The 12,661-nt window shown below is 34.5% G+C and overlaps 1 protein-coding gene across 6 annotated transcripts in view; it reads right to left on the reverse strand.

Annotated features, from left to right (window-relative positions):
* Window positions 1-12,661, reverse strand: part of ZNF644 (zinc finger protein 644) — a 107,413-nt gene that overhangs the window by 20,126 nt on the left and 74,626 nt on the right. For all 6 annotated transcript variants that reach the window (XM_043575541.1, XM_043575543.1, XM_043575540.1 and 3 more), the window contains one exon: window positions 105-3,142. In XM_043575541.1, the coding sequence (XP_043431476.1) occupies window positions 105-3,142 (3,038 nt within the window). The remainder of the gene's footprint in view (window positions 1-104; window positions 3,143-12,661) is intronic.

A 12,661-nucleotide genomic window follows, 5' to 3' on the forward strand; every position in this document is an offset into this window, starting at 1 on the left:
ATTATTTTTTCTTTATTCTAATAAAGACCAAATTTGAACAAAACCTTCAAATTCTTTCAATCTGAATAGACATAGTAACCCAAATTATCCACGTGGAAACTTACCTTTTCTAACTCGCTTAACAGGTGTCCCTGTGCCAGTTCTTTTGAAATGTTGCATTTTGTCGCTTGTGGCTATTTGTTCCGGTGATACAACATGACGGGCTTCATAGCTTAATCCAGCTCTGTGAAGATGTCCTCGAACATGATTTGATAACCCAACACCTGTTTCAAATGTTGCTGGGCAGTAAGGACATGATTTCTTCTCAAGAGACAGATCAGTCCAGTGAAAAACAGAACTATGCTTTGACAATGAAGTTTCTGCATTTTCTAAATGCTGAGGATCATGTATCTCATGCAAAAAGTTATTAGTTCCAGCATCTTCATAATATTCAAAATAAAAGCCATCATTCTGGTCATAACTGAGGGTAGCATTTTCTCCAGGCTCTTGACCTTCTACCTTGCTTTTAAAAAGCGGGAATAAGTTTACATGTTCTTGATTAATATCATTATAGGTTTCATCTTCTATGGCCTGTGTAGTGTAGTCACCTAGCTCAACATTATCCCAGGAACTTTCATCTTCTGTTTCATAGCTATCTTTCTTTTCAGCAGAATTAAGTTTCTGCAAAACAACAACAGTCATTTTATGCAAGAAATCTGGATAGCTATCCAAGTCTTCTCCTCCAACAGAACTTTCCTTCTTGGATTCCTTAACTACTCTCTTTACAGCTACACGCCTGTGTTCTCTGAAGCTTTCTGGCCTTTTCGTGTCAGAGTTTTGAGGGTCTGAAATAAAACTATTGTTGTGAGAATTACTTGATGATGAGAACAGATGTAAAGAGTTTAGTGAACTGGCTTCTTCTTTTTTGAAATGTAGAGGATATGATTCACCTGATTTTTTGATCATTCTGTAGTTTTCATATTTGTGTCTATATAAATAGTTGCTATTCGCCTTGGCATTAGATTTTTCTTTTGCTGTTTGATGGAAATACTTAGGTTTTTGGTCAGTGCTGCTTTTAATCATAACAGTCTTGTGAGAATTGTTTTGATTGCACACATTTACACCTGACTGGGCAATGCTTTTCCGAGCTTTTTGTACTCTGTGTGGCCGCTTATGGAATTTGGAAAAATTACCTGATTGTGAGGATGATCCAAATGTTCGCTTTACATCTTGTTTTAAAGCAGAGTTCTTTGGAAATGTGGTTGACTGTTGTTTAATTAAAGGTTTAGTGCTATCAATATCTATAGGTTCTTCAAGAATGTCACTTTTTCTTTTATCAAGTCCAAGTGGACTACCATATGAATCAACACATGATGATGAATGCAAGTACTCCATGTGTTTTTTTAAAATACTTCTGGCTGAAGTCGTAAAAGGACACATCTTACATATGTAGGTAGCTGATTTTTTGGATGATCCTATAACAGAGTCTTTCATGAAAGTCTTTTTTTGCGTTTTTCTCTGGGCTATATCAGAACTGACAATAGGGCATTTTACCACCGCTCCATGGGCAATGCCTCGATGGCATTCTAATTCATTTTCTGTCACTGCCATGAAGTTACACTCTTCACAGCAGTAGTACCTTTTATCTTTTTCATGGGTTTTAGCATGCTGCACAAATGTTTTAGGGCAATTGGTACCAAACACACACTGAGGGCACTGTAATCGTGCACTTCTTCCTTCATCCTGAAGTTCTTTCAATTCGCGAATTTCCTCCATCAACTTCTGTCTTCTTTCTTGGTGAATAATCATATGCTTTAGAAGTGAGTTACGATCTCGAAATGTCCGTCCACATTCTCTACAAGCATATGGCCTTGGGACATTAAGATGACGAAAGTGGCTATTCCCATCTAAATGATACATCATATGCCTGTGGAGGTGCTTCTTCTCCCTAAAATTCACATTGCACTTTGTACAGGGGTAAAATGATGGCTCTTCGGTGCTGAAAGTAGCAGGTGACTCGGAATCACTTTCTTCACATTTCTTTTTTAAGGTATTAGAAAGAAAAGTGCTAGTATGAACGGGTGAACTGTCTTCGCCACACTTATCTGGGTTATAAATTAGATGCTGAAAAGCATCCACAGATTCCAAGTCTTCATCAGTTGATTCAGGCTTCACTTTTGATAATGCATATTTCTGTGAGTCTATTGCTTGTAGTTCTTCATTCTGTTCTAGAAAGTCTACTTCTAGCATTTTTGACTTATTGGGTACACAATTTGAATCACTAAAGCAATCTTCAGTGTAACGAGTTATCTTGCTTACATCCATTTTCCGCTTTCTCTTTTTTTCTAGACCTACTTTGGAGTGAACTGGAGCTTTATCCGCTGTGTCTTCATTAGTCATAAGAAACTGAATAAACTCTTTTTGGGGATCCCAGTTTGTCTCATTTTCTGACCTAAATTCATCTGTACCTGAGGAGATTCCTGTTAATGTATCGACACAATCATCTTTTACCAATAAATCATCACTATCCTCACCCACCTCTACTTGGTTTATTAAAGTGCTATCTGACTTTATACTACTCCCTACTGAATTCTGAATGTCACAACCAACGGAAGCAGAGGTAGGTAGTTTTTTAATGGAATGGGTTGGATTCTTAGCATGTGCTACATCTGATAACAAAAATAAAACTTGGTGTTGATTTGCTTTCTGTGGTGTAGATAGCTGAAGATCAGGTGCCACCTTCAAAGCTGAACAAGATTCTGTTGTTGGCTGATCCACAGGTTGTCCAGTGGTTAATGAAACACTGCCTTTATTCATACTGGAAGTCTTAGCTAAGGAGGAGTGTGAAACTGGTCCATTAACAGCAGCTCCTTTAGGCAAGATAAAGTTTTCACTAGAAACAGTAGGAGCACCAGCATGTATAAATAGAGTAGACTGGCCTCCACTTAAGGCTTTTTCAGATTTGTCCTTTGACAGTTCTTCAGGCAGAGTGAGTGTATTATTTTTCTGAAATGATGTCTGACAATCTTTTGGTTTATGAACTCCACTCTCTTTGTCTGAGATAAAACTGTTGTTATCTAGGAGTTCTTCTTTAGCACCAGTAATATCGGTGTTTGTCTTCAAATCATCCATATTGTTGGCAAGCCCATTTAACACATTTAGTCTAGAAAATGGAAGAAAAAAAATTTAGATTTGCATGAAAAAAAATTCTAGTAGAATGTATGGAGAGTTCAAAGTACACATTTTTATTAGCATAATTCCATTCTTTTTATGTGGAGGTCCTAATAATTTTCCAAGAATGAAGAAAAACTTTAAAAAAGGTTAGGTAAATTTTTTTCTTTGTGCTAAGCAACAACAACCAATATTGAATATATACAAAACATCTAGAGAAGAGCAATATTAGAAATGGGCACATTATACTGGAACTACCTGTCTCCCTGGTAGGGAGGATGTAAACTCTTTGAGGGCAGGGACTATACCTAGTCACCTTCATATCTTTAGAAGCTAGCACAGTGCTTGGCAAAGGTGCTCAGGCAGTATTTGGTGAATAAAGGACTAACATGTTGAGTGAATAAAAACATAGCTGTAAAATCAAAGCAAAAGTGTGTAGGAGGAGACAATTTTCTTCCCATGAAACTTAGATACCCCATTCAACTAATGCAAATTCCACCATGGTTCTGACTTCTTGACTCGGCAATTATAGCAAGGCCTTCAAAATATCCAATAATCCTCAAGTACAATTTAAAGAATCTGAAATTCGGCAACCCTAGGTATGAACTATCTGAAGTACTGGCATAAAATTCCATTATTTCTCTTCCTTTTGCACATGGTAGTAAGTACAGTTTATTCATTCTCCAAATATTTATTGAGCCCTTACCATGTGCCAGGAACTGCTCTATTATTCGGAAAACCGCAAACAAGACATGCTAGGTTTCTGCTCTCTTCTTCTCCTTCATAGTACTTAAATTTGTACTTGTATATTACTTGAATGACAAGTAATAATACTATTTTAAGACAGCATGAACTTAATCTGATATTTAGAAATTAAAACATTTTCAATACAGTTCATTATTTCTAATCTCTTACGGTACCAACTACATGGGCTGTAAAACATTAAGTCTAGTTAAAGAATAAAAGAATTATTTCTAATTACTTTCATATTTCACAACTGAGAACAAGCGCTTATAACGAGCTTATTCTTTCCACAAGATGTGTTCTTTAATACAACAAATATTATAAATAATACTGCAAATATCTTTTCTTTGGCATTATTATGTATACCAACAATTTTTCTGCCCCTCATAGGTCTCAGAATTCTGTTCTGAGATTGGCAGACATCCACAGCAATAAAAATAGACTTCCAATAAGATCATATTCAATGCTATCACCCCAAAATGGTGCTAATGCAGCACCCAGCAGGAGTCTCTACATCACATACACAGAAGTTAAAAATGGGCAGCACATAAACATGTGTTAGGGAAGAGTGTGTAAATGTCAATGAAAAGAAAAGCAAATCTTGACGCTATACTATTACCCATTCCTGACATTTCTCATTAAACTACATAAAAAGGTAAAATGTCCAAATAGGAACGATCTCATAAATCTGAAATGGACAACAGAATTTTTAAAAAACTAGCCTGAAAGACACTTAGTGTTCCTACTTATTATAATCACAGGGGTAGACAAATATATGCTCAGTCAATTTGAAAGCCTATATTAGCTTTTCTCAACAGGAAGCAATGTTGCTAACGAAGTGGTAAATTCAGTGTTAATGAGTGGCTTCACTGTTACCACCTCAGAGGTACAACCTTCTATGTTCCATGTTCCACCCATCTGTTCTGGTGTTAGAGGTTCAGAGATGGAACAGACGCTTCCCATTTAAAGCAACTTCATTGGTACCCCCTGAACAGCAGGGTGACAAACTATGAGAATATCATGTCTGCTTGGAGACTGCATTCTCATTACCAGAATGGCCTTAATATGAGCCTTCCATAAGTTCACATTCTAAAGATACCAAACTGTTTTGCCACAAAAACACGGGAAGAATATATGTATGTGATATATCCTCTATCTCTAAACACATCTAGCGGAAGGAAAAAAACAAAAGATCAGATTAGATATTGTTAAAATATAAAATGAAGACTTCAACAAAGTTTTCCTTCACACCTAAAGAAATATGCCTAACGTGTCCCCAAATTAATGATCTCTCTACTCAAAAACAGAGGTTGTTCTTTTTTAGAAAATTTCTTTTTAGCACATTGATATTAAAAAATCTACTCCATCAGTTTAAAAAATATGCTATAAGAAACTGTTTCAGTAAGCTAGTATTTTAGCAATAATAAAAAAATTTTCCTGGTTTAATTTTCAGAATATATCTTAACCAAAACATGTTCCAAGTACATTTTTTCTTAACAATATTCTAAAATCATAGCTGTTGCATTGAGATATAATGCAGAGCGCTGAATCATCAAAATCTGTTACAGTGAATAATGGATCTAGAATTTTGACACCAAAATTTATTTCCGTACATTCACGGATGGTTATCTGGCATCTAGGCAAGAAAGCATTTGACCAATAACCTAATTTCACACTGTTTCAAAGTTCTTCCAACTATCTTTGTATAGTCAAATATATGTAACAGAGCCATCAACACCAGTTTATGTTAATGTAACTAAGTAGGGGACACATTTGAAGGTAGACATCATTCATAAAGTTCAAAAAAGGGAAGCTAATAAATTAAAATAATCAAACTAATGTTATATTGTTTGGACTCCTCAAATTTCAGTGAATTTGCTATTATCAAATAGGATATTTTAATAAAATGCTTAGACAGTATTACTATGTCCTCCTCCATGTCATCATATAACCACAGAATTTTTCTTTTAAATGAATTTTAAAATGTTCTTGAAAAAAATTCACACACTTATAAAAAGCTGCAAATGGAACTTTAAATCTACATAAAACATATTTCGGTTTCTGGAAAATCATAATGAGTTCTACAGCTATAACTGCCTGTAGTTATACACTGTGAGCATTAAAAAAAAAAACAGTACAAAGGTCAGATCTGTCTTCAAGATGACAGATCATCACTTTTATGCCTCAAGCTAGACTTATTGTCTTAGAAATTTCAAACATCAGTATTTTTGCAAACTATCAGCACTTGCTATAACACCCTCACTACACTACATCTTGAGGTTACTACAGAAGAAATGAGGTGATAATTGCATATTAACATAATTATTCTGTAATCCCTCTAAGCAAGCTTCCTAGGTCACTCAGTAATTCAGATTAGATACAACCTTCCTGTCATCAAATCTATGCTGTCCACTTTCTGTTCATGAATAATTTTTGATAAAATTAGCTTAATTTCATTCTTTTATGTACATTATTAATTGTATTTATTGCAAATAGGTTAATACTTTGTGGGTACTTATTACATAATACCAACCTTTGTCATGTAGTATAATTTCATACAAAGATATAATACGATTTGCCCTCATTCTACATTAGCTCATTAATAGCTATATTACACAGCTATAAATAAATTATAATGTTGCCCACTAGCTGAGTTATAGTTAAGATCTGTCAGATTTTCACAAACCCCATGTTCATTTAAATTATCCTTGAGAACACATGACAACTTCAGTTAGTCATATAGGAGATTGGGTCAAGAAGAAAAAAACATTCACAACTGTCATTCTAATTGCAAAAACAAATCTTAATTAACTGAAATACTACATCTACAATTACTGTGATAGTTAAGTCTATATATACCGTACACAATGTTCAAACATATATATATACCCAAGCCTCACCTAGTATACAATGCAAGTGAAGACAGAGTATACTGTATAACCATACCACCCCAGTAGTATCCTACTCTGGATGTCACTGAGAGGAAACACTAAAAAAATACAGAAATTCATAAGGGTATCCAGCACACCATGTAATGAAATAAAGAGAAAATTTGGTATGCTTAATCTAATAATTAGTCAATACAATTAATAGTCTTCTAATGTTTGAAGACATGCCATACAAAAGATGGTATGTTTGAATTATAAAGATATGGATTTCAACTCAAGATTAAGAAAAAACTAAAAACAGGAACCACTCAACTCAACAATGCAAAGGGTTGTCTCACACAACAGTGAACTGAATGGCTCAGCAGGTTGGACTATTGTCAAGAACACAGTAGAAGGAACTATGGCACTGGAGATTGGGTAAGATTTTTTTTTTTTTTTTAATGTCTCTTGAACAAATCCTTTTCTTTTTTTTTTTCAACGTTTATTTATTTTGGGGACAGAGAGAGACAGAGCATGAACGGGGGAGGGGCAGACAGAGAGGGAGACACAGAATCGGAAACAGGCTCCAGGCTCTGAGCCATCAGCCCAGAGCCTGACGCGGGGCTCGAACTCCCGGACCGCGAGATCGTGACCTGGCTGAAGTCGGACGCTTAACCGACTGCGCCACCCAGGCGCCCCGGGTAAGATGTTTTCTAACATCCTCTCTGATATCTACTCTATATGTTAAATGCTTGGTTATTATATTATTAACATTTAATGTTATTTGAAATAATGAGCTAAAAATGGGAGTGCAAATTATACTACTGGGACTTTAATTTAAAAAAGATTCTCTAAATCAAAAATTACTTCAAATAATCCTTTGGGTGGGGCTCCTGGGTGGCTTAGTTGGTTAAGCATCTGACTTTGGCTCAGGTCATGATCTCACAGCTCCTGAGTCTGAGCCCCTCGTCAGGCTCTGTGCTGACAACTCCAGAGCCTGGAGCCTATTTTTGGATTCTGCCTCCCTCTCTCTCTGCTCTTCCCTTGCATGCACTCTTGATCCCTCTCAAAAATAAACAAACATTTAAAAAAATTAAAAAAGAAAAGAAATAATCCTTTAGTTAACTTGTAGTATGTTGATAAGCTGATTCTTGAACAATGAAAATATGGCATTAAATGACTAACACACAGGCCACAGAGCTATCTGCATCATGAAAACTACATACAAAGGTTTTTTGTATGGGTAATATCCCCCTCAAAAATTTTCAATGAGTTCAAACAAACAGAAAATACATAAATAATGAGCAGAAAAATAAAACGAGAATAAAATACATTCGGCACATAATGATTTCTTCCAGCAGCATGTGGCCATCATTACTGTCATTACAAACCAAGATCTGTATGTGATTTTACCACCTACCATAAAATTATATTGAACTTGTCCAGTAGTTTTATTCCTGATGCCATATATGATCCTCATTATTTAATAGGAAGATGTTACAAATAGTAAGATCATAAACACCTAATAACACAAAGTGATTCTTACTGCCGGATATACTAAATAGTAAACATAATCTAACCTACCTCAAGAGGCAGGTAACTACAAGAAGGACAAAAGGTGGTGGGGAAGTTATAAAGGCCTAACTTTAACAACATGGCAAAATTATAAAATAATGAAAACCAACAGTAGTAGAAAAACAAATGGATATTCACTAATCAAAGGCTAATTTCCTAACGAAGAGTTTGTAACAGAAGAGGCAACGCAATAAATTACAGTTGCAACCAAACGAGAATGCTAAATCCTACTCAGCTACGGAATGACTGCTTGCTGCATTGTTTACACGTTCATATAGTGAGAACAAGATAAGAGTGACCATCACAGCTTTGAAAGGATATATGATGTGCATATGCACATAGCTCCAACAAGAACGATTCATGTTTTTTTTTAAAAAAAATTAAAATGAGTGATAACCTCTTTATATATTTTTTCAAACAGACCAAATTTTTGACCACAATTGTATAATTAACATGAACATAAATGTGTCAGCTCTACACTCCAAAGGTAGTGTGTCAACTCTGCTCTCAACCAATTAACTGCCATTAATCGTTATTTTACTTTGGCTTTTCTAGTGTTCTTCAGTCTGTGATGAATTTACTCCTTGCGCTTAGTTTTTAGTTATTTTATAAACATTAACCCATCGTGTCCAATAAATGCAAAAGAAGTGCAAGTGTTAAAAGTCTTAGGAAGACAAAACACAATTGTATTAGAAGTGAAGATAGATAATAAAAACACCTAAAGTGGTAATATAAATATTATATATGCATATGAAATGAACTGCTTGAGAGCTGAAATAATTCTGAAGAGCAAAGAAATTTTGCCATTAAGAAATTACTGTGCTTACACATTTAACAATAATCAGCAAGAGATACAAAGAAATGTGACAAAGGAAGTTTTTAAGTACAAAATCAGCATCAATGTCTACTTGCCTAATGGTTTTCAGAAAAGGCTAGGAATTTGTTCAAGCACTTAAAAGATAAGAATGTTCAAAGTGCTGTGGATAAAACTTCTTCCCCAAACACATGACGATTCCACAGGACCAAGGTCCAGTAGAATACGCACATCAAAGTAAGTGACAGGACAGCAAATGCAAACAACTGGGCTTTGAAGGAATTCCTTACAACAGTTGAAGAGATAATCTGGCCTTAGAAGACTGCGTGAAACATAATAAATGGTTCCTTCTAATACTCACACAATTTTGCTCTTTCAAATTCAAAACTTTACGTACTGAATTGTATGTACATTTATTTTAATTTTTAAAAATGTTTATTTATTTTTGAGAGAGACAGACAGAATGTGAGCAGGGGAGAGGCAGAGAGAGGAGACACAGAATCTGAAGCAGGCTCCAGGCTCCGAGCTGTCAGCACAAAGCCCGACGTAGGGCCAGGACTCACAAACCATGAGATCATGACCTGAGCCAAAGTTGGTCGTTTAACCGACTAAGCCACTCAGGCGCCCTGAAACTATGTACGTTAAAAAAAAATTTGGTAGATTTTATAGTTAAAGTAAAACTCTTATTATAAAGGTGCCATTAATTCATTTGGTAGTCATATTATTAGTCATATTTTGAAAATACGAAATTGTCTATAGTCTAATGAGAAATAAACTTGAACATTATGACATCAAGAAAACAAATTGTTTCACTGAGCGAGCTATAATTTTATTGAAAACGGCTCAGATTGTAGAAAGAAAAATTCTGTAATTCTACAATAATCTGTAACAAGTACTTAACCATTTACCTGTATTATGTACATTTAAACTGTAGTATGTAAATTTAAACTTCTATATATTTAGATGGATAAGTTTGATACTCATTGAGAACTAGAAAACTGAAACAAAACCAGTTTTATTTTCTGTAAAATATTTTCATTATATGTGAACCCTCTTACTGCTATCATTTACTCAACTTACCTTTTTTTCTTTCTCTAAAATCAGCCTCCCAAATACAATTATCTCCTAAGACAAATATTCCAAAGTAATCACTATTGTACAATTATCTTCATTCAGGAAGGTAAAAATTCAAATACAAGAAATCTGCTCTCCTTGAAGCAAATCACACAGGAAGATGCATCTCTCTTGCACCAATGTCTTAAAAACAACAACAACAACAACAACAGCAACAAAAAGGAACATATTTTTGTGATGGAAAATCACAAACCAGCCACTACTTTTTTCTGATTTAACAAGTTTTCCTTATTAAATATTCAATTCTGGAGTTTCATTTATAAAACCAAAGATATTTATCTGTTGTGAATTTAAATAATTACAAAATTTCACCAAAATGTTAAACACTATGTAATATTTAGAAAATGCAAATACTTATTAATAATCAAATGTACACAGCTCTATTCAAACAAGTGTCATTTAAAAGTAGCAATTTTGAACCATAAGAGACTTATAGAACACATACTTTACAATTTACCCAATATCTGTAAAACCAAATTGTTATGAATATTATACTATTGTTTTATAAAAGGAGACTAAAGCTATTTAAAACTGAGATCATTTCAGGGAAAATTTTAATTATTCTTAAGATTAATAAAATGGTATTGCTGGTAGTTTTTTTTTTAATTGTATTTCTACCTAAAATACAGGACACATATGTATAAAAAACTGCTATCAATAAAAAGCAATACATTATGTCCCAAGTGAGTAATATGGATTATAAATTCTATAGTTCAGAGAAAGTAGAAGGTCCTATAAAATACCATGGATAAGAAAAGCCTCAGAAAAATGAGGGTTTTAGCTAAATTTTATAGTGCACTATGCCAAGATAATCACTTTTTGGTCGCACACATGCCTGGGTTTGAAAAATGGTTCCACAGCTTCCACCTGGGGGCAAAGTTATTCCAACTTTCCTTAAATTTCAGTTGCTTCATCAATAAAATATGTATGAAACCTACTAAGAGGATTGTGTGGATTAAATAAGACAACATAAAACATATAGCACAGGGCCTAGCATTTAGTAATGACTCATGAAATGTTAATTCTTTATGATGCTTGCCATTAACTTGTTTCATTTATGGAATGATGATGCTGAGTTTGTATACTGCTCCTACTGAATGAAGCAGGAGACCCTTACAAGCAGAAATTTATTCTGGTACCTGGTACCTTACTACCACTCCTAAGGTATAAACAGGATAAACAGGCAGAAGCTAAAGAGTCAGAAAGAAGCAGTATGTCTTAAGAGTTGCTGGGGCTTTAAGAATAACACTCTTGCAGGGATAAAGCAGGGTTTCAGTAAAACAATATTAAATGAGCAATAAAGAGGGGAATCACAGTGCTTGACCCAGTGCGCCAAGGAAAAAGGACATGAAGTGGCCACTCAGGATTTAAGAGTTTCTGATTCCTTAGGGTCTATCAGGGACATGCATTTATTTTTCCTCTCTCATAAAATGCCAATGAAATGAAAAGAGATGAACAAGAACAGAGAGGCACACCAAGGTGGATAAAACCATAAATGAGAACGGTAATAGGTGAGGACTGCTGGAAAGAATGGAGATGACAATCCCCCCCCACCAAAAAAAACAACATCAAAAAAAAAAAAAAACCACCAAAGACTAAAAATAGGTTTTATGCCAAAAAATATGAATCAGAAAAGCAACAGACTTTTTAGTGTCAAGACTTAAATGTTCAGTGAAAGGTGGTATAACTTCAAAGTTTGGGGTTAAAATTATTTTGACTGTAGAATCTTATACAGAGACAGATAACATAGTATTCAAGAGTAAAGGCATACAGTCCATAAGTTTACCACTTACTCACCACTCAGAAAAGTTTTTCCAAAGGCTGAATGTGGAGGGGAGGTATGTCCTAAAAATGGCTAAAATTGGTGTGGTAAGTGTGTTTCTTATTATTTTATACAAGTGATTGAAATATATAAATTTAAATGTATTATAAGGTTAATCACTAGAATAAAAAGAAGTAAATATTCATAATATCTTCAATTTCTATAAACTATTGCGGCTTCTTTTTATGATTTTAAGTAATCTCTACATCCAACGTGGGGCTCAAACTCACAACCCCAACATCAAGAGTTGTGCGCTCCACCAAACTGAGCCAGCCAGGTGCCCCTAAACTATTGTGTCTGAAGTATAGAAGTCCAATATGCTCTAAGTGAAAGGGTGACAAAGAACTCTGAAATAAAAAAAAAAATACTAAGCAACAACAACTATTAACAACAAAACAACTCTCAATAGAGGAGTTGAAGAGCAGAGTGAATATGGCTAATGAAATGGGAGGTATTCTTAAAGAACAAAGACTTCTTAAAAAGAGAGCAAGAAGAGAAAATAAATATGAAACCTACATCCATAAATTATATCATGTAGGAACTATAGAAAAGCAC

This window comes from Prionailurus bengalensis, chromosome C1, assembly GCF_016509475.1.
Source record: "Prionailurus bengalensis isolate Pbe53 chromosome C1, Fcat_Pben_1.1_paternal_pri, whole genome shotgun sequence".
NCBI lineage: Eukaryota > Metazoa > Chordata > Mammalia > Carnivora > Felidae > Prionailurus > Prionailurus bengalensis.